Source organism: Podarcis melisellensis, assembly GCF_964234715.1.
Source record: "Podarcis melisellensis genome assembly, chromosome: 7".
NCBI classification, from domain to species: domain Eukaryota; kingdom Metazoa; phylum Chordata; class Lepidosauria; order Squamata; family Lacertidae; genus Podarcis; species Podarcis melisellensis.
This window is the reverse complement of record NC_138539.1, coordinates 48088969-48116271: the sequence shown is the minus strand read 5'-3', so window position 1 is coordinate 48116271 and position 27303 is coordinate 48088969. Positions and strand designations below refer to the sequence as shown.

The window sequence follows — 27303 nt, the reverse complement described above, 5'->3', positions numbered from 1 at the left end:
TACCTTGGGTTACATACGCTTCAGGTTACATACGCTTCAGGTTACATACGCTTCAGGTTACAGACTCCGCTAACCCAGAAATAGTACCTCGGGTTAAGAACAGGATGAGAACAGAAATCGTGCTCCAGCGGTGGGCAGCAGCGGGAGGCCCCATTAGCTAAAGTGGTCTTCAGGTTAAGAACGGTTTCAGGTTAAGAACGGACCTCTGGAACAAATTAAGTACTTAACCTGAGGTATCACTGTAATACCAGTTGTAACTTACCTCTTCAGAAATAATAGGAACAGCAAAAAAAAAAAAAAAAGTTATATATCAAAGCTGTCAAATCAGTTCATATGGAGTTGAAACTCCTTGTCTATTGTGCTGCTATGTTTCCTTACACCAGTGATGGCCGAACTTGGCCCTCCAGCTGTTTGGGACTACAACTCCCACCATCCCTGACCACTGGTCCTGTTAGCTAGGGATGGTGGGAGCTGTAGTCCCAAAACAGCTGGAGGGCCAAGTTCGGCCATCACTGCCTTACACAAACACACATACAAGCTTCCAAATTTGAAACTTAAATATTATGCTTTCTAAGAATATTTTTTTTTGCTAAAGTTTGCAATACAGTACATTCTTCTAGAAAATAATATCCTTTAAAAAAAACACCTCATTCCTATTAATCTAATCTGTATATACCTGAATCTCTCAAGCTAAAACCTTTATATGCAGGTCTTCAGGCTCAGTGGATAGGCCGTTAACTTGCTGGAGGATGACTCCTGGGACACCAACTATTCTATTATTAACCTAGCTCTGTGTTTAAAAAGAAAACGGATGATGGAAAGCAGCAATAAGATTAGTTCTCACATAAAGGCTTCCAACAAAGATTTAGATATGTACCTTCAATTTGCAGTTTATTGGCCTCTTTAAGGAGGAGCAAAACCAAGCAGTTCTGCCTACTGGATATTTTTCAAGTACACGTCTACGCCTATAATTCTTTAAGGATAGCATAGGTGCCAACTATAGGGGGCCCTGGAGGCCTGGGCACCCACAGCACAGGCTCTTACATGACTTCCGGTTTGTACCGGAAGTCGCATCAGAAGCCAGACGTGACACCCAAGGAAACGTCAGTACGCAACTTCTGGGACGCAACCACACAAGACCTCATACGTTATCTCCAAGGTGCCACAAGACCTCAGAAATGCCGCTGCAGTGCGTTGATGTAATGTTATGTCATGATGTTATGACGCTGTTACATCACGGGGGCAATTAGGCACCCATAACCTGGGGCCTAAGTTGGCGCCCCTGAAGGATAGCATTGTGTGTGTGTGTGTGTGTGTGTGTGTGCGCGCGCACTATACACACACATAGGTTTTCACAGTGCTTTTTGCTGGGGGTGCTCAGGGGTACACATACCGCTAAACATTTTGTGAATCTTTGTACTTTTGTCCATTTACTGTATTTATTTTTCTCAATTTGAACTATAAAACAGTAATTTTCTTGAATCAAAATGAGAGTACCTCTAAACATTTTTTTTAGGGGGGGGAAGCAGTGGGTTTGCACAAGTGGACTAAAGAACTCTGGCACAACAAATCCAATTTTTAAAAAAACAACCACTGAGACAGAAGGGGGCAGGGAACTGTCCTTTCCATTAGCACAGTACTTTTTATGCAATAATCAAGAACGTTACGCTTGGTGAATGCTGAAACACTCTCAGTAATATTTAAACACTTATCCTTCGAGTGGCTGCAAATTTATAGACTCCCATAGTAACTCAAATAAGGTCTGGTGTAAACCCTTAAATACAGGAGGAATAATTAGCTTTGGCAGTGGGTGCATATGGTTGCTCAGCATCAGTGCAAATAAACAGAAAGTGAAATTAGGTCACTTTTATTTATGTTATTACAGTAGGTGTCAAACTTTGGGATCTATGTTTGGAAATGTCGTTAACAGTCATTTTCCACTCACAAGCATTCTTCACAGAGCTTGGTGTTTATGACATCAAGATCATCAAAAGATCCCCCTTCAGGATAGTAAATAAGATCCACATTATGTCTGAGATCCTGAATCCACTTGGCAAACACATAGTTCAACATAAACCTATGCCTGTTACTCAGTAATAAAGCCCAACAAGCTTGGTGAGGCTTAGTCCCTGGTGCTTAGGGATGGCAGCCCCAGTTCCTCTGAAGCCTAACTGAGCATAGGACTGCCATCTAAATGCTTAGTACTTTGCGACAATCAACCTGACCATAATGTGAGTGCACAGTTGCCATTCTATTTATTCAGGCTGTGGCTGGGCTGCCCTTCAAGCCCCATTGAACTGAATGGAAACTGCTGAGCAGCAATGCTTGGCAAATTCTTTGCTGTGTTTCCTTGATAAACCCACTGAACCAAGGTCTGCTCAAAGATATTGTGGGAAGGGCAGAAAGAGTGAGGCAAAGTATCCTTACTATTTAATAACAGTCAAACCAGATGGAAGCTTAGAATCGAAAAAACTAGAAGATCTGTCATGCCTAACACAAACACTACTGATGCAGTACCGCACACACAGTTATTTATGCTCTTTTGTTTTGCAGTGACCTTATTCTTAACAAGATTCACCACACTTATGTCAACGTAAACAGAAAAACCAACATGTAAATCTACACTATAGTGAAAATAAACATGCGGTGAGGAAAGTGTGTTGAGATTGTGTCTGCTTTTGAAAAATGCAAAGCTTATAAAAATTCATGAGAGTGACTGTTGTAAAAAAAGAAAGAAGGGCACTGTTGAGATGCAGAAGATGCTATTCATTTCTGCTACTTAAGTGGCTTCAAAGGGTTTGAACCAGTGGCAGCTTCAGCCAGAGCTTATATATTCCTTTTCTTCTCTTTTTAAAGAAGACTCAGTACTATACATTTGCCCTAGGAAACTTTTGAATTCTAATCTCTCCATTCTTTAAATTGCTTTAATGTTTTTAATCTCTGGGGGGAGGGGGAATCCAAAATAACTATACACATCAATATTCTCATGCTCATGTCACCATTTGTACCAGTTACAACGTATATGGTTAGAAGGGTATTTATTTATTATGGATCTTCAGGCTTTTGGGTAACATTGTTTTTGTACAATGAAACCCTCTGAAAGGTCATGCATGTAAAGCCAATACAAAAAATTACCAGAGCTCTTAAGAGTGTCAATGTGTTTTCAAACTGCTCCCAGTTTTAAACAGTTGGAGATATATATATATTCACTCTGCTTCCCCTGGACAATGCCATGTTTCAGCAGAGCCACAGCTGTGGCTAAGAAGATAGACCCACAGCCATTGTTTACCAGGCTGAATTCTCACTCTAGCAGCTGACTGCCCCAACATTTGCAGATTGTCGATGTTATTCTGATGCCTAAGGTTAGATTTATCTCCTCTTCCCCGTGACTAATACATTTAAGATGCAAGAGAATGGCAAACCCTTCCCAAAGAAGCAAGGCATAGCCTTTGATATATATGTTTTTAAATAATCACCATCAATTCTAGATATTCTTACTGTGCAAAAAAAAAAAAAAAAAAAAAGATTCTACAATACAGTATACACCAGGTAATATCCACGGTAAGCCACATTCATCGGTAAACCCATTGAAATGAATGCATCTACTCTAACTTAGTTGGCTATCACTCAGGATATTACTTACACCTTGGTAAAAAGGTATATAAATTCAACAAATAAATTTAATAAAATGTATTTGACTTTTTATATGATATTTGGTGGTTTCATGGGAAATTTCATATTCTTTATAGCAGAGGTGAGAAACCTTCCCTACTCAATCTGTCAGGGACCATGTGCAAGCAGTGTTATGGGGCCAAAACTAAAAGTGGGTGGGGCCAGAGCCACCCCACTCTCTCCCCCCTTCTCACCCGCACATACCCCTCCATTCAAATGCATGTCCATTCATGCAATTCTTCCTTCCCAGCTGCCTCTCTTCCTTGCCAACATGCAGAGCAGCTAGTCATAGTGGGTGGAAGAGGGAGTGGCACAAGAGGGAGCACAGTCTAAACAATGAGGCCCCAGAGACTGCGTCACATCCATGGGCCAGAGGTTTCCCACCCTGCTTTACAGGATGTTAGGAAGCCTTGGATGCCATTCAGATGATATGCCTAAAACTTCTGCTGCATAAATAAAGTCTTGCGGAAAGTATCTTAAGAGTTGAAGGAGGCAGCTACCGTGCCATTTTGGACCAGATGAATAATGGTCCAACTATGGTCAGGTGCAGCCAATGCTGTTCTTCACAAGCATGAACTGGACTTTTTCCATGTCTTAACTGTTCTTGATTGGAGGGGCAGTGTCTAATTTCAATACAAAATATGAGGCTGAGGGGAGCTGAACTCTTTGCCCTCCCACCACCTTATTTCACTTGGCAGAAAAGTTTTTCAAAGTGATGGAATGCACTGATGCAAAATGAAGGACCACAGCTTAGGAAAAGGGCTGTAGCTCATCGGTACAGCATTTGCCTTGCATGCAGCAGGTCCTTGCCATGCCCAGGTAGGTCTGGGAATGTTCCTTGGCTGAAACCCTGGAAAGCCATTGCCAGCCAGAGTAGAGAATATTGAGCCACATGAACCAATGGTCTTCATAGCAGCTTCCTATTCTCCTATGAAGAAACGTTCATCTCTCACCCATTTGTATGTGTTACATTACAAATCAAACCCCTTACTTTAAATGCAAATGGGGCTGACAAGGCTACCCTACCCTGTCTAGGCCTGCAGTAAACTAATCCAACCTTATAAAACAACCGCCAGACTGATGCCCAGCACTACTATACCATGTTGCTTCTATAAATAACAACTCCCTTTTTCAGCTTAAGCTTTACTTACATTTAATCTACTCTTTTAGGTCCAGTTCTAACATATTCCCTCTCCAGGCAAAATTCACATAGTCTCTGTACATAAAAGGCTACAGACTGAAGCATTTGTTAATCTAAACCCAAAATACTATATTCACAAGAAGGAAAGTCAAATGGTACAGTATTTGTGGTTACTCAATCATCTCAGTTTCTTTTATTTATAGATCTTTCTGAATGTAGCTTCAGTAGTGTGCCAAAAGATCATATTGTAAATACAAACCCTTGTAGAAGTTCCAGCACATAAAAATTCATGCAGCAGCATTTTGAACAGTGACTTCTATTTATGGATGGGAAGACTTAACGTAAGAGAAATAATTTTAAGCAGCATCTTTATAATAACATTTTTAGCATGGCTGTTCTTTATCCTAGGGGCCTGCTTAATGTGTTAAGGGAACAATCCTAAATATGGGAAGCTGGCATAAAGTACACCAGATCCAAACTCTGTTCAGGAGTGTACACGGCTGCTGTCAGTCTAAGTCTGGGAAATAAGCCTTTAAAATTGAGTTTGACTTATTCCACCCTTTTTGCCATCATGTTTTCTGCTGGGTTGCCAGGTCATGTGACCAAGCTAAATGGAGTTAGGATCCCCCTGCCCAATCCTGCCACTCTTCCCTATTTGTTAAGGTTCATGCCTGGGTAAGCTCCACTGTTCTCATTTTAGTCCTTGCTGAGCCAGGATGAGGAAGTTATGCCCATGGATCTCTGGCTGAGTGAGGGTTCTGCACCTGGGGATCCTGGCTGAGCAGGGAACTTGATGGCTGACCTGGAGCTCTGCCACATCTTCACTCATTCTGGCAGATCTCAGCTTAGTTACTTACTAACAGGCTTTGTTACAGAACAAATACATGAATAAGATAACAAATTATTTGAACCCCAAATTAGGGAAGGGAGAGATCTCATTTTAACTGATAAAAGCAAGTGGGGTGCTTTGTTTTTTTCGTTCAAACTTGGTGACGAAAAGAAGCTTGCTCTCCCCTGCTATATTTTCACCCTTACAAAGGCTAAATTAAACAAAAGCCTACATACCATAGCATAGACCATGCAGTTGGCTAAAATAGATGGGTCTGGCTATACTTTTTCCTTTTTCCCAAAAGAAAAGTGAGGATGGGTGAAATGCCACCCACTTCTTTTTAGACAAATAGCGCCTGGCCTAACCATCCTACTTCCCTTTCTCACCTACTTTGAAACTATCCAACCCCCTACAAAACCATTCCATTTTGTGCACTGCAGCCAGTCACTAAGTGGTACTCAAACTCAGAATACTGGGAGGGGGCATGACTGCTTACTGTGGTATGGTACCACTTTAAATGCATAGTGTGGATGGGGTCTGTATTATAGCCCACAGCAGGCATAGACAACATGGTGCCCTGCAGATGTTAATGGACTACAATTCCCAACAACTTCTGCAGGCAGCCATGTTGGCTACCCCTGGTCTCTTGAACATTCCAGGTTTCTTTGAAAAAGACAAGCTGTAGTCAGGTAACGATGGGAGCAAAAGTGCCTGATCTCTTCTTTAAGGCCATGCTAAAGAACAGAGCAAGGGGGGAGGAAGTGTGGTCAAGGCTCACATAAGCCTTTTGATTTAAAACCCCACACTTTATGTTCTCTCATCCCCTCCACTGACAGAGTTATTCCCACATGTCTCCAAGGGACTCTCCCACAATCAGTTTTGTGCATTAAATACACTTTTGTTTCCTATACAGTGCACACAGCAAGGCTGACTATTGAACTTCCCTTACAGGAATATCACATTTCCCCTAACAAAGAAACCATTATATTTTGGAGCTGGGGAAATGCTATATCCGCCCCCCCCCCCTTGCCAGGTGGTATATTTGTTTCTTGTGCAATTCTGGCACCTGTGGGATGATCTTTGTGTTCTGGTGGATACAGTGGCGTAGCGTGGGTTGTCAGCACCCGGGGCAAGGCAAGTAATTTGCGCCCCCTAACCCATGGATTTGCGCCCCCTAACCCCCAGATGTTGCGCCCGGTGTGGCCGGCCCCCCTTGCACCCCCCACGCTACGCCACTGGGTGGATATGCTTCTGATACAAACTGCCGTTCCATGTACCCACACTATTTTGTGATCTGTTTTAAAACATACAGTACTTCTGATTTTTTTTTTTTTTTTAAGATCTCTGTAGGCTCCTCCACAATCCAATTTAACTCATCTAGCTTCTTCTTTTAGCTGGCAAATCTGCTATGAAGTTGCATATATACATATACCTGTATAAGTACACATATACCTGTATAAGTACACATATACCTGTACAAGTTTTTCAAAATTCTTGGGAACATTTGCCTTTCCTTGCTCCTGTTCTAGAGCACACATTTAATATTTTTTTAAAAACATAAATGTGAGAGAATGTCAATAAACTGCTGCGTTTTCCCCACCCTGTTTTGTGTGCATGTGATATCATACTGCTGGCATTGAGAAGACTTGCAGCTAAGTTGTAGTGTTGAAGCAATGATTCTTCAACATCAACTTCGTTGGACTGGTCATGTTGTGCAGATGCCTGGTGATTGTCTTCCAAAGCAACTACTGTACTCTATTCCAAACTTAAAAATGGAAAGCGTAATGCTGGTGGTCAACAAAAGAGGTTTAAAGACTGTCTCAAGGCAAATCTAAAAAAATGTAGTATAAACACTGGCAACCGGGAAACATTGGCCTGTGAGCACTCCAGTTAGAGAACAGCCTTTAGCAAAGGTGTCATGGGCTTTGAAGACACTCGAACTCAGGACGCAAGGGAGAAACGTGCTAAGAGGAAGGCATGCTTGGCAAATCCACACCATGATCAACTCCCGCCCGGAAACCAATGTCCCCACTGTGCAAGGACATGTAATCCAGAATTGGCCTCCACAGTCACTTACGGACTCATGTTAAAACTGTGTTTATGGAAGACAATCTTACTCGGCTATGAGTGAGTGATCACCAAAGAAGAAGAAGAAGACAGTTGAGGCACACTGCAACTGATTATGCAGACTAAAACCCCCTGTGACTTTATCAGCTGCCCAGCAGACTGAAATCTAGCACAGAAAGACTGCCTATCAATTTCCATGGCAGGAAAAGCCTCTGCTAATTTCGCCCCCTGCCACAGCTGTTAAACACCTACCATAAAAAATGTTGACAACCCTGCATTCAGAGAGCTCTCCATGTGTGATCTCTCACCTGTCATTTCTCTCACAAACAAACTATACTTATATATACTGAATATCAAAACAACTATTTAACTTCTATCTTCATTCTATTTTTTACCATTTCATTTTGTTATGGGGGGAGGGGGAAATGTTATTGAAAGCAGGTATTTTATATATATATCAGAGAGATTAGAATACTGTAAGCCAGGGGTCAGCAAACTTTTTCAGACCTTGTGGGGGGCCGGACTATATTTTTGGGGAAAAATATGAACGAATTCCTATGCCCCACAAATAACCCAGAAATGCATTTTTAATAAAAGGACACATTCTACTCATTTAAAAACTGGATTTAAAAAGCGATTGGGCCAGATCTGGCCCCTGGGCCTTTGTTTGCCTAGCCCTGCTCTAAGTCATAACTAGCTTTTAGAACACTAGCATTTTAACCAACCAGCTTGCCAGTCAGACTTCCACAGAGAAAAAATTACATATGTTACTGTGTTAGATCATTAAACTGCTAGTGGAAGGTCAAATATCTACATGCTTCTACTATGCTGTCTTATGTCTTTAAGAATATTTTAATAATAAAAACAACAATGAAGTTCAAAGGCAACTCAGTCCTCATTTTAAATTGGAAGCAAGTTCCACTGATGTCAACTTTCCAAGCTGCATTACAGTTTTTGGAAAACCACCATGCCAAATGTAAGTTAACAAAACAGTTGTATGATTTGCAACCTATTTACATAACTGAAATCTAATAGAATGCAACATATAGTGGCTTGTAAACAAAGTAAAATATAAAAGTGGGAAACAATTGTTCACAGATTCCAAGAATAAAACATCTTTTCTTCCTTATGGATTGTGATTGTGCTTCAGCAGGCTGAATGAGGCTACAGTCATAGACAAACTTCCTTGGAAGTAAATGCCACTGAACTTATTTGGATTTCCTTCCAGACAAACATGCATAGGAACAAACTGCATAAGATTCTTCTCAGAAACTTTCCTACTAAAATGATTTTTTCCTTACGGAATATTACATACTACACACAAACCTGCTTCATGACTACCATACTTTCCCAAAGATTTAAATCCAAAGTCCTACACTACTTTGAAGTGGGCAGCATCCAACTACTATAAAGAGGAGCTGAAAGGAATTTGGAAAGGAAATTGATGTCAGTACTGTGGTACCTCGGGTTACATACGCTTCAGGTTACATACGCTTCAGGTTACAGACTCTGCTAACCCAGAAATAGCGCTTCAGGTTAAGAACTTTGCCTCAGGACAAGAACAGAAATCGTGCTCCGGCGGCACGGCAGCAGCAAGAGGCCCCATTAGCTAAAGTGGTGCTTCAGGTTAAGAACAGTTTCAGATTAAGAACGGACCTCCGGAACAAATTAAGTACTTAACCCAAGGTACCACTGTAGTATCTAATTCACAAACATCTCACACAACATCCAAGCATAAATAACTAACTGCTTTTCTCATGCACATCCTGGAGGTGAAAAAACTGGCATCCTCCTTCTCCAAGAGCCACACTCCCTTCCAGCCACACAAACATTTTTGGAAACGTCTCTACAGAACTGGTGTCTCTCTTGTGGAATTAAAGTGCCCTGATAGAAGAAGGAATGTCCAGTCCCCTTCGATGGAGCTGCAAGGTCCTAATCTGGAACCCAGCACAGCAGCACCATTCTGAAGAGCCCACATGTCTCAGTGGCAAGAAGAACCAACGCAGAGTCTGGCTTAAAAGGCTAACTTAAAGGGGCCACAAGACTCTTCGGGTTGTTTTTGCTGCAGGGGACTTATACACCGCCACCCCTCTGAACGTAAAGAAGTTTGACATTAGTGTGCTTCAACTGCAGGACACAAAACGAGCGCATATTTCTGCAACCATGAGACATGGCGTTTGTATGTCTTTTATAAGAACATCCGTTAGCAGAAAAACTTCAGGAACCACCAAGTTGAACCCCGTTTGCTCTGGAGAAGATGGGGCGAAAGAGGGTACAAAATTGGCATCCATATCTCTCCTCCTCGCTAGAAACTACTACCTCTGGACCAGCACACCACTATTATTACATCCTATACAGTAATAGCTCGAACTGGGAAGGAAACTTCCCAGCCGTCCAGCCCGGCTTGTCAATGCTCCTTGCCCCAAGGAATCCCCTCCCCCTCATTACCAAGAAACTGCCCTTATTCCAGATGGACGACCCCACCCCACAGTCGGTGTCTGGCGTGTCTGTTACTTTTCCGAAGTTGCCCCCAGGTCAGCCAAGCAGCGCTGCCTTTCCTCGGCGCCTCCCCGCCTCCCTGACCCGCTGGCTGCCCCCTCAGGCCCTCCTCCTCCCTCTTCCCGCCCTTTACCTTGAGGTAATCGTTCTCGGAGCGCAGCTCTTCGATCTCCCTCAGCAGCTCCTCCTCGTCGACCACCAGCTGCCTCTCGCAGGAGGGAAGCACCACCAGCGGGGCTTTGCCGCCCAGCCTCAGGCTCCCCGCAGGCGGCGCGCTTTTGGCGGGCGCCGCTTTCTCCGGGGCTCTCCCCCAGTTCGCCTCGTCGCCCGGCGGCTGCTCCACGTTGGCGGCTCCCGAGGGGGCCGGGGAGGCAGGTGGCGCTGCTGGCGGCCCTTTGCTGGCGGCGCCCGAAGAAGGCGAGGCGGGCTGAGGGCCGACGCCTGGCCCCGGGGGCAGAGCGGGCGCTGGCTGCGGCTGCTCGCGCTCCCGGTCGCTGGAGCCGGTGCCGGACTCCGCGTCGCTGCTGGCGGCCTGAGCCAGCCTCTGCTCGTCGGAGAGCGGCTCGGACGGGCAGTCGGACAGGTCGGAGCTGCTGTCCGTGTGGCTGATCCTGGCGCCGGGTCCGCTGCCCAGCCCAGCGGCCGGGGCCAGGGAGCCCGGCGGGGCCAGGGAGGCGCATCGCTTGCCCTTCCTGCCTTTGCTGGGCTCGCCCCCGGGCTGCCTCCCGCCGGCCTTGGCGCCCGCCTGCTCCTGGGCCCGGGCTGCCTTCTTGCTCGAGAGGGCGGATTTGGCGCTGCCCGCCTTGCCGGCAGCGAGGCAAGCCGCCGCCGCCGCCGCCTTCGCGCCCTGGGCGCAGCTCCGCCGGGAGAGGCGGCTCTGCGTGGCCAGCAGCCCCGGCGAGTGCGGGCGGGCTCCCGCCTGCGGGGACTGCGGCTTGCCGGAGAGGCTGGGGGATTTGGGGGGCACCGGCGGGGGCTTGGCGGAAGCTGCCCGGGCGTGGAGGTCCTTGAGGAAAGGTCTGGCCGGGGAGGGAGCTCGGTGGAGCCTCTTCTTCTCCGCGAAGGAGTGGTGCGGGCTCTGCGGCGACGGCGGCGGCTTCAGAGCCTCGCCGAGGCTGCTGCCGTTCAAAGTCTCCATGGTCCCGGCTGCCCGAGAAGACGCCGGGGAGGGGCGGACACTTGCGGCTCCTCGAGCCCTTCCCGAGCGCAGGAGTGTGAGTGGCGGAGGCGAGGGTCCTCCCGGCAGAGCCCCGCAGCAACAGCGCCTTCCTCTAGTTTTCGCCTTTGCTCTCTCATCACTCCTGCTTCCACCTCGCCCACCACAAAGCTCGCACTTTTCCCTCGGTCTGGTTCAGCGAGACGGGCTGCTCTCCTCCACCCCTCGGTCGGAAAACACAAAGCACAATCGGTGGCAATCTCCCCACCCCCCCACCCCCACAGCTCTTTCCAATCCGCTCGATGCAGCTCACGGTAACGTTGCAGCCTGCAACATCGACTCCTTTTTCCTTATGCCCGACGCAGACAAGTGTTTTCCGGATTCCTTCTCCGCTTCGCCAGCTTCGCAGACCGAGACCGTCATTCATTCATCATTCCCGAGCCACCCTCTCCTCGCCGTCCCTCGCTTTCGTCGCCACTGCACCTCCCGATCTCCCCAAGCGAGCTCTTTGCTCCTCGCCTTAGCTCCTGAAATAGAGAAAACTGCAAACGCTGCTGTCTCCCGTACTGACGCTGCCCCTCTGTGCGCATGATCCTCCCCTTCTGTCACCCAGCCAAGCTGCTCTCCGCGCGAGCCACTTTTTCCTAGAGCTCTCTCTTTCTGCATGCGTATTTATTGAGGCTCCTCGGCCAGTTTCAGCCTATGATAAACCTGGATTGCGCGGAGGAGGGGGGCAAGAGATGATGGAAACTTAATTCTGTAGCCATTGGGGTGTATTGTTGGAACCTATACACTTTCCTAATGTTTATTCCTTGGCAAAAGCAAGCCCTTTGGTGCTGGGGCTGCAGCCGCAGCAGCAATAGCAATAAATCTATTCTGCTACCTATTCTGCTTGCCTGTAGCACAGGCTGGCATCAGAACAGGTTTTATTGTCCAGAAGATAAGCAACACTTGTCCAGAGGATGAGCACTAAGAAAATCTCCAGTAGACTGATGTTGACTGCAATCCCCAAACTGATATCCTTTGCACTTAAACTTGATAAAGCTGTTTCGGTGAGCTGGAATGCCTAGAACTCCAAGTCAAATAGGTTTGGGCCTATCCATCGTCAATTTTAGAACCATTAAAATATGAGAAACAGAATGATTAAAAGCAGAACACAATACAAGATAATCAACTTTTTTTTTTAAATCCACCCTGCTCCAAAAATATGTCTAACCCCAAAAGGAAGGGGAAAAGAACATTTTGGAATCCTATCGCTGTGATCTGAGCTAGGTAAGTAGACAACTTCCTCATTCATTTCTGTGGGACCTTCTCAACATACCGAGTTCCATGATGCACCAGAGTGTGCATAAACTGTGGTTCAGGGTAACTATATGAAAATGAAAGAAACAAAGTATTACAACTAAGCTTTACTCAAAGTAGACCCATTTATATTAATGGGCCAATGTTAGATATGTTGGTTAATTTCAATGGGTCTACTCTGAATAGGACTTGCATTGGATACAAACCATGGGGTGATATTCAACTACATTTTACCCAGTGTAAACCCATTGAAATGAATGAGCATATCTATGGTCCATTAATTTCAATAGACCTATTATCAGTGAAACTTAACTGAACACCACCCATCATTTTAAAATTTAAAAAAAGGTTATATTAAGTGAGCGTTGAAAATATTCTGTTAGTCATTGAGAATATTCTACCATTCTTATCAGAAATTCAGAAGGGTGTGGAAAAAAGTAGTTCATGCGAAGGGCTTCAAGCAAGAGATCTTTTAATTAAAACTAGGCCAGCTAATGAAAAATTCAAAAAGTTCGGGGAGGAGGGCAGAATCATGCTGAATTATGGTAGAAAAGCTTCTTGCAAGTAAATAAAGAGTGAAAGCATAGGAAATAAGGTAAAAGTGAAGGACAATACACTTCAAGCAATACAGTATAGTTTATTTGTGGGCCTTTAGACAAGTGCCATGGTGGTCACAGTTCTTAAATGACATCTCTAATCCTTCACCCCCAGAGGCACACTCCATTGTCCCTTGAGGCAGGCGGATGCAAACAGCAACAACAACTATTCAATGGCACTTAATCATGATCAATATTTCTAGAACTGCCGCAGTAATTTATGCAAAGTGTATAAATAGGACAAACAGAAGATGAGAGTCTTAATAGCACCTGATTAAGCTGGGAGATAAAAAACCTCTATTATTGCAAAGTCAAGGTAGTCTCATGAAAGATGATCCCCATCACCATCGTTGAAATGTGGGAGAATCTGATAATCTCACACAATACAGAGTGGGCTTATCATTGGGTAACACCTTACTCAGGTCAATAGCTAAAATGCTAGTGTCACTCAAATGTCATAAGACATGTTTGCACTGGGTCTTATATTGATACACAAATAATTTCACCATCCTTGTTCCTACCTTGGAAGGAGTCTTGTGGCTTGGCAGTTTGCAAATACAGTGGTACCTCGGGTTAAGAACTTGATTCATTCTGGATGTCCGTTCTTAACCCGAGGTGCCATTTTAGCTAATGGGGCCTCCCGCTGCCGCCGCTGTGCTATTTCTGTTCTCATCCTGAAGTAAAGTTCTTAACCCGAGGTACTATTTCTGGGTTAGCGGAATCTGTAACCTGAAGTGTCTGTAACCCAAGGTACCACTGTAGTGAAGTAAGTGTGTGTATGGTTATTTGAAAAGAAAGAAGGAAAGACAGAAAATAAATAAATAAATGATGCGTTGCCTGTTAGAATAAGTAGTACAAATGTGTTTCTGTTTGATTTTGTAGCACACTAGCAGGATATTATAGCCTAGGTAAATTGGCAGGACACTACTATAGGCAGGGTGTGGTAGAATGTTTCCAGCAGCAGATTTTGGAGTACAGATTGCAAACATTCAAAATATGTATTCCCCTGTCTATCCCAGGAATGAGATCTCTAGGACAGCTAATAATGACAATAAAGTGAATCACAATAGCACTGGGACTCTGTTCCAGTATAGCTGTGGTCAGCGGCTACATATCAGGCTTTGGAGGAGACTTTAAAGACTCATTTGTTTCATTCCCCTTTCCTGTGTATTTTTTTTCTTTTTTGGACCCACTTTTTTGAACCCATAGGAGCCTGTTGTGTCAGGATTGAACTATTGTTATGTACTGTATATGGGAAGATTGTTATGTGCTGAAGATGGTTCAGAAGCTGCAATGGTGCAGAATGCAGCAACCAGAGAGCTGGTGGACACTACTGTCTGGGCCACATATTACATTAGTTCTTAAAGACCTACACGGGGATACCTGTTTGCTTCTGAGTCCAACTTGACAAGGTGCCCAGATTGACATAAAGTGCCCTAAACAACTTGGGCCCTGAACTTCCTCCCAAATAGACCTGCCAGGCTGGCATATCCAGGGCAGGCCTATTGGCAGGTCCAGTTCCCTGCAAAGTTTGTGGGGTGGCGGTGCATGAGAGGGCATTAACAGATGATGAAACCCTCTCCCTCCCTCATTGCACCTGGCTTCCTCATTGTATACATTTTGATGCCAGGTCAGACCTTTTTACACAAGATTTTGGTGGTGGAAGATGAGATCAGAATACCCCTCCCATTTAATATATTTGTATTACATGGTTTACTTGTGATGAAATGTATGCCACCCACCCTGGGGCCAGAGGTATTTGCCTACCCTTCACCAAGCAAGTCTTAGGGTGCAAAAATGGATTTAGGGCAGCACAAACAGTGCAGGGGCACTGGGCGTGCAGCTGAGGAGGGTGCCTTCTCCAAGCCCAGTAAGTGCTTGCCCAGCTTCAGGAAGGAGGCATGAGAGCTCTAGGACTCTGCCAGAGCCTCACGCCTCCTTCCCCAAGCCCAGTACCTGGTTTGTCCAGCTTACGCTGGCACCACAAGGGCTGGGGGGGGGGGAGGGTGACATATTACCAAGGTCCGCCCCTGATAGGGAGGGATACAACAATTTAATTCAGAATTAGAAATGGTTAAAATAAAGTGCAGTCAGATAAATAGAGTGTGCTCTGAATAAGCAGTACAGACAGCAACACAATTATTTAACTAAAACTGTTGAAACAGTTTTTACCTTCCTAAGAAAGAAAAAGAGGGTCAGATTTCCTGGGACAAGATGTTCCAACACCCAGTTGCCTGTGCCACCACTAAGAAGGCCCCCTCTTGAGTGCCCACCTACCACTGCCACCTGCTGGGAACAGGACAGAAAACAAAGCTCTCTCTAATGACTACAGTGCCCCAGCCAGTTCATGCAGAAGTAGATGATCCTTCAGGTACCCTGGTCCCAAACCATTTAGGGCTTTAAAATATAGTGCCAACACTTTGAATTGGGCCTGGAAATATATCAGGAACCAGCAAAGGTGATTCAGTAGTGTGCAGCCAAGGTCAGGCTTTTGCTATAAGCCTACCTGTTGCATTCTGAACTAACAGAAATTCCAAGATACTTTTCAGAGTCAGCCCCATACGAAGCAGGTTGCAGTACTCCATTGCATGTTAGCAAGGTCTTTCTCCTTCAGGAAATGATGCAGCTGGTACACCAGCCTTAGCTTTCCAAAAGCATGCCTTGTCCCAGCCACCACCTGTTTGTCTACAAACTTCAGCATGCTAGCCAACACCCAATCATTCATGGATACTCAGGACCTCAACAGCTTCCCTGTAGTGAAATGAAAGAGAGAAAGAGAGTTGAGTATCATCTGCATATTGGTAACACAAAATTCTCCAACTGACCTCTCCAAGGGTCAGTGTTAAACAACATGGGGAACAAGGTGGATTCCTGTGAGGATCTCATTGGGAAGAGGAGCTGCCCCTCACAACCAACTTCTGAAATCTCCCTTCAGGAACTAAAGTCAGTCAGTCAGTCAGTTTTATTGCACATAGCCAAAGGCCGCCGCAATGTACACAGAATCATTTGACAATTAAAAGAAAATATACTGGATGTCAGTCATATTTTTTATTACTAATGTCAGTCATATTTTTTTATTACTATAGTTTTGCCACCATCAATTCTATTTGTGCTTTCTGCTTCAGGCACGAAAATGTCCTGAACATCTCTAGTATGCACTTACTACACCTTTTCCTCCAAGGTGCTCTGGGTGAATGCATGGTTCTTTCACCCATAGTTCTTTTACCCTCACAACAATCCTGTGGGGGTAGGTTGGGCTAAGATGCACCTCTCTCTCTCACTTTCTCAGATAAGTAAGTTAGGGTTTCTTTTCAGCAAGGATTGTGCTTTTTTAATGCACCAGGGGTAATTAGTAGCTTTGTCCTGCTCCTGCCCTCTCCCAAAGCTTTAGGATGTGGTACATCATATCTTACAAACAAAGAGTGTAACCAGAGATAGGCTGAGAAAGAATGACTCATTCAAGACGAGCCATTGGGCCTCATGGCTGAGCAAGGGTTTCAACCAGAGGGACAAGGCTTGTGAAGGGGATGCTAATGAATTCATTATGATTGTTAGACTTGTATTATTCTATAAAGCCTGTAAGTGCTAAACCATTCTGCAAAACAAAGGTTGGTGTTATTTTGTATGCAATAAAATGAGTCTCTGCAGTGCTTTGCAGGAACCACTTAATCAAATCCCCAAAACAACACTTTGCATTTATTTGTTTGTGGAACATCTAAGGCAGGGGGGAGGTTGCTTAGTGACAGTCTCAGCTGTTACAATACCATTCAGAAGGCTTCCTCAACCTCCCCCCCCCCCCATTCCAGCTTAGTTCCGTTTTTGCTTTCTGTTCACCACTGAGGAAAATATCCTATGAGACTATTAGATCCTATGAGACTTAATGTCCAGTAGATACCTAAAAGTACATGCATTACTTTCTGTCCTGCACTCTTAGTATACTGGTCCACAGTCTGTAGCTATTAATGGTTACCATGGCTCCCGCCAAACCATGGCTCTCAAAGGAAGCATTTCACAATTTTACCAGTGATATGAAAAAAAGGAAGAAGCTTGCAGCAGTTAGAAAACATCATTTTTTCAGTAGGGAACCAACCAATACACCATAAAAGTCTTCTGGATATGATCCCAGACTGATGACAGTGGATGCTGGACTAATCACAGGAGAAATGGTGAGGGAATGTTACTTCCAGGTCAGTCATTAAAACTGAAAGGATGTTGTAATTCTATCTTTATAAGCAAGCAGGGAAGGAATTGGCACAAACAGGGATCTTATATTGCCCAAAAGACTCTTGCAATGAGGTCAAAGTTGGAACCAGGGAAAGAACAGGGGGAATAACTCTACATCATTTTCCCCTTCAGTGGTACATACTGTATATATTTTATTTATTAAATTTCTATACCACCCTTCATCCGTAGATCTCAGGGCAGTTAACAACATTAAAACACAAGATAAAAAACACAACTAGTAATGTGGCATCCCTAATTATGAAAAATTGTGACTACTGCGAGCATAGTGGGAATTATGTCCGTTTCTTGTTTCTGTGTGCATTGAACATTAACATTGTTTTTTACTGCAGGATTCTTCTGTGGATGCTTTAGAGAAAATATGGATTGGTTTGCCATTTTGGAGGTTTACTGATCTTGCAGTCAGCTGATGGGCAGGCAAGAAAGTGCTTTGCCAGCCCTATGTTTGGCACTGCCCAAAGCACTGAGCATAAGGTTGGCAAAACCCTTTGTGCTGAGGAAAGGAAGTTTTCTTGCATGGACAAAAGTGTTTGCAGAACTTTTTAGTTGGCTACCACCCACAGTGTCCAGAAGTAACAACATCTAAAGCAATTCACCTATAACTCCAGTTGTTTTATCCTGGTTTACTTCTGCCTTGACTTAAGGAAAAAAGAGAAGAGTCAAATGTATAAATCAGCCTATAAGAAAATTGTAATTAGAGAATTAAATCTGATATATGGGAACATTACAGTTTTTTAATAGAAATCTTCCTGGTTAGTTCATGACATGTCTGCTACTTGGTTATATTTGGAGTTTGTTATGGCTTCCAGACATAGAACCTGACAGTAACAGTGATACTCAAGACATGTCTTATCCTGCTCAATATCTCAGTTTCTACAAATCTTATACAAACATAACATCAGTATGAAATATAACAGTAGATATTCGAAGAAGCAATTGTACTGATGATGATATATCAGAAATAGATTTTACATAATTTTTACATCTTATGTACAAGATTATTTTACATCATCTTACATAAAAGTTCCCAAGTCCAGCTTTGATATATGTCTAATTTAAATGTCATACATAGGGATGATTTTAGCTACTCTTCTCTCAGAAGAACTGGCTGGGTATACTCTCAGGGTCACAGGCTGTGTTATTATGCATTCATATAAATTTTAATGCAATTGAAGCTCTGTTTAATGGTCCTTGACTAAAGCCCCTAGGAATGGCTAAAATGTAAACAACCGTAACTGTAATTTAATTAGAGGGCAACCCACTACCACCGCCACATGATTTCTGTGACCTACAAAGCAGCTAGAACCTACTTTTTTCACTTTGAAGAAAGCAGTCCAACTGTATTCCTTTGTTAAGTTGCTACTATACGTGACTTCAGGTTGCTGCCAGTTGACTGAAGGTTTTGTACTTCTTGATTAGCTTGCTTTAACTAAATTAATTAAGAAATTAAAGCTTAGTAATTTGATATCAATACAAGAGGATACAATACTTTGCATGAATAAAAGACAAACATGCATTACACAGAATAATTTTACATTTATTGATTAAAATTTAAAACAAGGCGTACATTGTATATGACACCTTTCAGAGAATGAATTTAGACATCCTAGTCATCTATGGGTGCTGGCACATTTGGCAGCCTGTATACACATAACCCTAATTTTTAAAACATTTGGCTGAGCCAGTGTGGTGTAGTGGTTAAGAGCGGTAGTCTCGTAATCTGGGGAATCGGGTTTGCGTCTCCGCTCCTCCACATGCAGCTGCTGGGTGACCTTGGGCCAGTCACACTTCTTTGAAGTCTCTCAGTCCCACTCACCTCACAGAGTGTTTGTTGTGGGGGAGGAAGGGAAAGGAGAATGTTAGCCACTTTGAGACTCCTTAAAGGGAGTGAAAGGCGGGATATCAAATCCAAACTCTTCTTCTTCTGCTGCTGCTGCTGATTACTTTATGAATCACCTTATGCCCAGAGATCTCAAAGTAAATTGATAGATATATAGAACTAAGAACAATAATAAATAAGGCCCACCTGAACCATGCTTTTAAAGCAGCATATTAACATTTGAAACAGTCATGGGCCATGGCTTTCCCTAAAGAATCCTGGGGAACTGTACTTGGCTACAGGTGCTGAGTGATGTCCGGCAACCCCTATTTCCCTATTCTCCTCACAGAGCTACTGAGAAGACACCTTCAGCCTTTATACATATACAATTCTTATTCAGCATGTTTTGTCTGAGAGCAATGACTTCATATATTTATTTGCAAAGAATAACATAACTGAAATAAAACACTTCCATTTATAACAGATTGCCATTGACAAACCAACTGAGACATATTGTGATCAACTGATAGCTTTGGAAGCAAGAAGAGTGTGTGTTAAGTAATTAATAGAGATGTTGAAAACATTCCCACCTCCCATGGCACTATATTCATGCTAGCATCATATTGTACCAGATGTGTAACATCTCATCTGTCACTGGCTGCCTGTTCAAGAGAGGGACTCTGGCCAATGTTCTGTTTTCCTAGGAAAAAGCTCCTCAGTTTTAATGAAATTGGTTTTGCTGCTTTAAAGAAAAAAACAGTCCCCCAGTATCCAAATATTCTCAATCACGTACAGAGGTCTGCTCACCACTGCAGATTCTTCAGATTAAGCAGTTCTGACGAAATGCTGTTGGGTCACTTCAGTAGCAGTGAAGGTTTGTTGTCCTGGGCTGGAAACTAAATTGTCCTAAATTCCCCTTTTTCTTTTAACAGCAGATCCCTTCCCATGGCTTGTATTCAATTTAGTGTTAATGTAACTATCTATCCTTTAAATACAAAGATTTATGCTTGTGCAATGATACTTTCTCCTACATAGGATATATAAGCCCTTATCACAAGCTACTTTTGAAACTTCCCATGATTTTGAAATCAGTTCACACTGCATGTACGTGAGGCTCCTCTGACAAGAAGACAATGCTAAAGTCTCCACCCTGTGGTGCTTACAGAGCTAGTTTCAGAGTTTTTTTGATTCAGGCTTTGCTCTAGGCATCTACTCTTTTCCCACCTCCTTTCAGGAGGATATGGTTTCTGCTAGTAACCTTGCATTTGACTGTTTGATGCAATGTGGTGATTGCTGTGGTCTCCATGTGGGGTGAAAGTTTCACATGTGGCACATCCCTGTACCTGTAAATAAGGATATGATACAACACTGGTTACCCATGTAACACCATAACTGTTGACATGGCCTTGGTATGCTTAGCTAACCCAATATGTCACAATTACGCAGCACTGTGGATCAGCAATGTCATAACTGCAGTAGCCATCATCGCCAGATGTGGCATACTGTTGATGTGTAAAGGTGTTGTGAAACACAGACTTGAGTGGAAGGGTTGGTAGTTGTGATGAGACAGGACTGGAGACAATTTAGCAAGTTATAGAGAGAGACCATTATATCAGCACATACTTAGAAGCTAGTTTTCACGTTAAGATTACAACTGATATGTAGTATTAGAAGGATAAACTTTGGCCACTTGCCAAGAACAGCAAGCAGCCATTGTCACATCAGCACTTGTCACTGTGTGGGTTGTTGTAGTTTTGTATCTCTCTAGCATTAAACTAGGATTGCTATTGTTACATTGCAGTACATTAAAAAGATGGCGCTTTTGTGTTTTTGCATGTTAAAAAGTTTAATACATGCATTAAAAGGTGCTTTTATAAATGAGCTTTTAAAAGAAAGACATAAAGATGCTTATTGCTTAACAGAAGACAGAAGCTGTGATGTTTCTGGCAGCTGAGGATTCACAAGAAGGTGCCAAGATATGCACAGTGAACATGCCGTGTGGTGAGGTGTATATTATGGGTTGACATAATTCCAGCCTTTAATTCCACATCTAGCACTTCCGTAGGATGTTTTCAAAGCTGAACAGGGCTGGCCTGAAGCAATTTTCTGTCTGAGGCAAAGGTCTAGTTGGTGGCCCCTTCCACAAACAAAAGCCAGCTGGACTGGCAGCTGACTCAGACCTTAATACTGGTGACAGGACAGACATCTGAGGGCAGCAAGCTATCTTAAGGGCACAGAAGGCAAGCTGTGCATGGCACACACCTTGTCACCATTCTCCACTCCCATCACCTGAAGCATCTGTGTCACTTTGCCTAATGGTAGGGTCAGCCTGAAGGTGAGAGGATTTTAATTGTGCTTTGTTCCATGATGCTTTTAGAAACTGCCTTGCCTTTTGTTTCTTCATGTGTAATCTCCTTTGACATTTGTGTAGTTCAAAGGCAGCCCCCCCATCACAAACTACATAGTAAATTTGCTTTCTAAAAAGGTCAACTTCACTGCTCCTTTTTACCTCAGGCACCACCTGTGCCATCAACAAACTGTAGTTCTCATCTCTTCAATATTTGTATAATGGCGACCAGCTTAGCTGGTTTCATTGCTCTTGTCAGTGAAGCTTCGGGGTGGAAGCAGCAGCTCCTGTAGTACCTTTTTCTAATGATATAGTTATTAATGTGGCCGAATCTCCTTTAATTTAGCAGTTTGTATTTCCAGGTGATCTGTATCATTTCTTCAGCAACTGAAATGTATTCTTCAGTAGCTAAGATTCATTTGTGAGGTAAACTTATGTCTGGAATGCCACAGGAGAGGAAAAACCTTGAGGAGATTCCAGATTCTTCTCTCCCTCCTGACCTCATTGCAGTGGGTAGAAAATAAACCAGAGGCTGGCATTTTGTTGCAGACAAACCAGTGTTCATAGCTGGTTCCCCCCCCAAACAAACTACAAGCGTTAAGTCAAGAACAAAAGTATCCCTATTCATTTATTGTAGATCTTTAGGAAAATATTTAGAAGCAGAACCTTTAGGAGCTTCTATAAAATGTGTTTCTTCTACTCTTCCGGTAAAAACTAAATACATGCAGTCTTAAATTAGTCTCTCAGGAGCATTAAATGAGTCTCTTAGGCAGTGGATGACTGGATTGAAACCCATAAGAAATTGTAGTTACTAGATGGTGGTAAACTTTAAATGAACATATAATTATGGGGAAGTGAATAACAGCCTATAGTCTGGCCACTGATCAACTGATAACACCTACCTATTTATTCAAACTTATTTCAAGGTTAAGTTGGAAATTTTTCTCCAGCTTACACATGCAAATTATGAGGTAGGTGGGATGTTATTCCCAATGATGTGAAAAAAGAAAAAAAAGATGAAAGGGTGTTAGCCGCTTCTCTCTTTAATTATTCATTTTTAGCACAGTTACTAATTGGTAGCAACACCTTTCCTTGCCACCTGCCACTTGCTCACAGAAAACATTTCTTCCTGGTTTTGCTGAGACGTGAAGTGTATCCCACTTCAGGTCTTCCTTGAGAGAACAATATTTCTCAGATATATATTTTAAAAATTACTATTATGAAATTTAACACAATTTACAGAAGTGTGCAGACACCACAACTATAGCTGTAATATACAAGCCCTGCAAGAAAATCTTCTAAAAAATAATCAGAAATGTATATGGTCTTTTCTCACACACAGCTTCTGTGAACCTTGGCTCCTTTAGAATTGGCCATAAGTGACTCACTCCAGCATAGTAGCCCTAAGGGGAACAAATTTGGACTCCTTTGTTTGGCCCCTGAAAATAATTTATTGCAGTGTGTTTGCTTGCTATGTGTTGATACTGTATCTTTAATTGAGGTAGCCTAACTTCTGTTCAGTTCAGTTTTGGAGCAGCCAGAACTCGAGTCTTGTATAAACGTGACTAATAATCCTTTTGGGGAGATAAACTTACCTGACTGTTCCTTGTTTTGTTCACGGAACAACATTGCGCTTTGCATATCATGGTAATGGCTCAGTTAAATAATAATAATCAGTGCTTTTTTCTAAAAAGAATGTTTAGGGGTACTCTCATTTTGACTCAAGAAAATCACCATTTTATAGTTCAAATTGGGAAAAATAAATACAATAGATGGACAAAAGTAAAAAGATTCACAAAATGTTTAGGGGTATGCGTACCCCTGTGTACCCCCAGAAAAAAGCACTGATAATAATAATTTTATTATTTGTACCCCACCCATCTGAATGGTTTGCCCCAGCCACTTTGGGCGGCTTTATACAAAAAACATAATTAAACATTAAACATTTCCCTACACAGTCTTTTAAATTAAGATTGTTCACATGTTGTATTCAAATTATAATGTGTCTTGTGTGTTGTTGTTTTTTTAAAAATCACACACACACACACACACACACACACAGTCAAATCCATTATTCCATATGATGCAAATGGATTCATTTAAAACTCATAAAGAAAACACCAGCTAATGTGTTTGAGAAACATACAACATACTTTGAAAGTTATTTGGAGACATGATGTTCAGCTGTGTTTGTGTAAAACTTGTAGCACTATTATATACTGATGATAACATAATATGTTGATATATAAAATTATGTCAAAGCATTGCTTAGTGGAAACAAGCAAGTTAGGAAAGTTTTTTTTAAAAAAAACAAATCAACAGATTTCTCAGGCATCTCCCCCCCTTCCTTATTTAATGAAACCATTGTGGTTAACTACAGCTGTGTCTCCCAGCTCTGCTCTTAATATGGGCATGCAGTAATAAATAGGGAAGGGGAGTGGAGGAGCACATCAAATATTTACTTACATATGCTATGCAGCATGCTAGGCATAGACAGTTGGTGACACAGAAATGCACAGTCTCAAATCACTTGCCACATTAGGCCCCAGCTGTCAGACCTGGGACACACAGTTAAAGGCATAAGATTGTGGTCAGGTTCTCAGCCTGGACCTGAACGGTGACAATATGAAATAATTGTTGGAAGGACGCCCCCACCCCTGCCCTGATGTCTGGTTAAATCTAGTAAGAACTGGGCAGCAGGGAGAATGTTATCTTGAGAAATGATGCAAATATCAAGTGTCATACCGAACATTTACAAATTTGCATTTGGTACTTGCAGAAAATGTACATGATAGAGGGGCTCAAATTGTGCCTCAAACAGCAAACATGAAACAGCTAAAGGAATAACCATCTAAATGTGCCTCTGCTGGCTGAAATTTTTGGTATTCGTTTTCCACCTTCTGCTTGTGAGCAGTGATTTTGTGAGAGACCATTCAAAAGTGAACATGAAGCTTGAGTTTCTCCTTTCAGAAACCCCCCTCCTCCTCGTCTTTAAACAGCTTTAGATTCTATAATGTGGAGCTTCCCTTACTTTCCTGTATAGCACACAATAGACAACGTGTCCTACATAATCAGTTCCACCAGATAATTCAGTGCTCTGTCTTTGTGAGTCACACTGCATGAAGAAACTAGAGCTGTTGACTGGAACTTACGCCTTTCTGTTACACAAGAGCTGAGTGAGGCTCTTCTCACTCACAAAGAGCTAAATTCATGCTAGCAGGGAATTAATACATGTATATCCATGCAACATGCCTGTAGGACTACATTTGTAAGTGGATCCTGCTGTAGAATGTGACATGCAATGACTGAAGGTGTGGTATGTAATGATTGCTTATTTTGTCACAAATCTGTTTAAATTGCTACATTTTCAAAACAGAGATGTTTTCATTTTAATAATTTGCCAAATATAGTTCAGGGGATGTGCAGAGCAATGCTATTATGAGTGGTCAAGCACATAGGAAATCCTGCAGAGTTGCTGACAATACTGAGCTAAAGGGACCAAACAATAGCAAGAAGAGGCTGGTGTCTCTCGGTTTCATTATTCTACACAACAAATGTGACGTTCTACATAGTCAATTTGCCACAAAGCTTATCAGAGCCCAGACCCTTATCAGAGACCCTCTTGGCTTTGAGTCCTGGAAAACCTGCTCCCAGCCTTGCAGGACATTTCCCACCCGGTTTGGGAGACTGGGAGACTGACTCCAGCTACAAAAACTGAGGCTGCTGAACAGATTATTGGGGTAGGATATTTTCTAGGGGTTTTTTGTTGAGAGTGGAGGTTGTTGTTGGTTTTTTTATCTTAATTTTGGACCTTATTATTGATGTGGAAATTGTTCAGTTTGGTTTTGTACCGTTTGACATTTTGTTTAGTATTTATGAGTACATTTGTTATGCTTGTAGTCGTGTAATTTTTTATATGTTGGAAGCCACATTGAGCATGGTTTTAACTTTGGAAAGGTGGCATACAAATAAAATGATGGTTGGATAATGGACTGAGAACCTATTTTCATTGATAGGGTTCAGATCTGGAATATAAGGAAAAAATATCCTTGACCACGTATAGAGTGCCTTAACCAGATATCAAACATCTGGGATTAAATGGAATGAATTCTAAAACATACAATGTAAAGTGTTGGCTCTTCTGGCTCTGGAAGAGCAGGAACAGTAAGAAGGGTTTGGAGAACAGAGCTTAGTGTGTCGTGCAACCTGCTCTTTGTCCTTTGAACTAGCCTGCTGCCATCGGGTGCGATGGAGGACACATTCCTTTCACCAGTGTTAAAGTAAGATTTGACTGTCTCTCCGGTTGACTTCTGTATATGGCAAGGGAGCGGTTGCTGTCTTGTCCTTCACCACAAGCCGCAAACTATTATGGGCCTGCCCTGAGAATGTAACTTCAAAGCAAATGTGAAACCCATCATCTCTCGCTTTAAAAGGTTTGCACTGTTTAATGGATGTGAGGACAGAAAGGATGTACAGGCAGCAGCCAAGAAACAGGAAGCCTAAGAAAGGAAGGTGGCATGAAGCAAGGGCCCAAGAAGGAAGGATCTTTAAAAATGGAGTAGTGGCAGAAGATAAAGAGACAGCAAAAGAAAGAGGTTCTGGTGTATCCACCAGCTTTCAAAAGCAATCAATACTCATTGTGTGATGCGGTGACACCCACTGCCTTTAAAGAGGCTGTGGTGTGCATGTTCCTTCAAAAGTCTACCCTTGACCCAAACACCAATAGTCCTTTTGGGTGGAAGGTGGTGGAGAGGATTGTGGTGGACCAACTTCATGAGTTCTGGGTGACACAGATTGCCTGGATCAACTTCAATCTGTGTTCACAACTGAATTTGTTTTGGTTTGGTTACACTTATGGATAGCCTTTATCAATAGGAATATGACCCTGTTACTCTTACTTGATCTCTCAACAGCCTTTGATACTATTGACCGTGGTATCCTCCTGGATTAACTGTCTGGGATGAGTATTGGAAGCACTGTGTTGCAGTGGTTCAATTCCTACCTGTGCACTCAAGCCCAGGGAGTAGCATTGGGGGAGTGTTCTTTGGCTGTCAATTGTGCCAAAGGGTGCCATTTTATCCTCAATGTAATTGAACAGTCATTATAAGTTTTAGAGAATACTGCCATCACTACATTGATGCCACACAGCTTTATTTGTCCATAACATCTGAATCAGGATGCTGTTCAAGTCCTGGACTCAGGGCCAACCCAAGACATTTTGGCACCTGAGGCAGAACCCAAAAAATGGTGCCCTCCCCTCATTGCCAAAGGAAAAAAAGGGAGGGTAAAGATTGACATCAGGAACAAGGAGAGGGGGAATAAAGATTGGCATTGGGGTCTGCTGCCCTGTGGGTCCTGCTGGCTGAAGTGGTCATTTCACCTTGCCTCATGGACCAGTACCCGAATGCAGTGGTGGACTAGATGAGGCCTTATAAATAGCATTTGAATCCTGAGAAGACAGAGGCTCTGTGGGTAGAGTGCTCCTTGGTTTGGAAGATAAGACTGGTGCCTGTTTTTGATGTTGTACTCCCTCTGAAGGAAGCAAGTATTGTAGCTGTACCTGGATCAGAATAACCTAGCCACTGTAATCCATGCATTGGTAACCTTGAGACTGGATTACTGCAGTTCAGGGT

At 43.0% G+C, this 27303-nt stretch overlaps 1 protein-coding gene and 1 long non-coding RNA gene across 10 annotated transcripts in view; both read right to left on the bottom strand.

Moving 5' to 3' along the window:
- MTCL1 (microtubule crosslinking factor 1) overlaps positions 1–12180 on the bottom strand; it is a 93443-nt gene extending 81263 nt beyond the window's left edge. For 4 of the 9 annotated variants that reach the window (XM_081917978.1, XM_081917984.1, XM_081917979.1 and 1 more), the window contains exon 1: positions 10342–12178. In XM_081917978.1, the coding sequence (XP_081774104.1) occupies positions 10342–11346 (1005 nt within the window). In that variant the 5' untranslated portion in view covers positions 11347–12178. Of the gene's footprint in view, positions 1–10341 lie in introns of all 9 variants that reach the window. The other 5 variants (XM_081917976.1, XM_081917982.1, XM_081917977.1 and 2 more) reach the window with 3 other exon arrangements.
- On the bottom strand, positions 641–7093 carry LOC309374383. The gene is made up of 2 exons (XR_014170556.1): positions 6879–7093; positions 641–6729 (listed from the first exon to the last, which is right to left on the bottom strand). It is a non-coding gene; the product is annotated as an uncharacterized lncRNA (long non-coding RNA).
- Positions 12181–27303: the final 15123 nt, after the last annotated feature.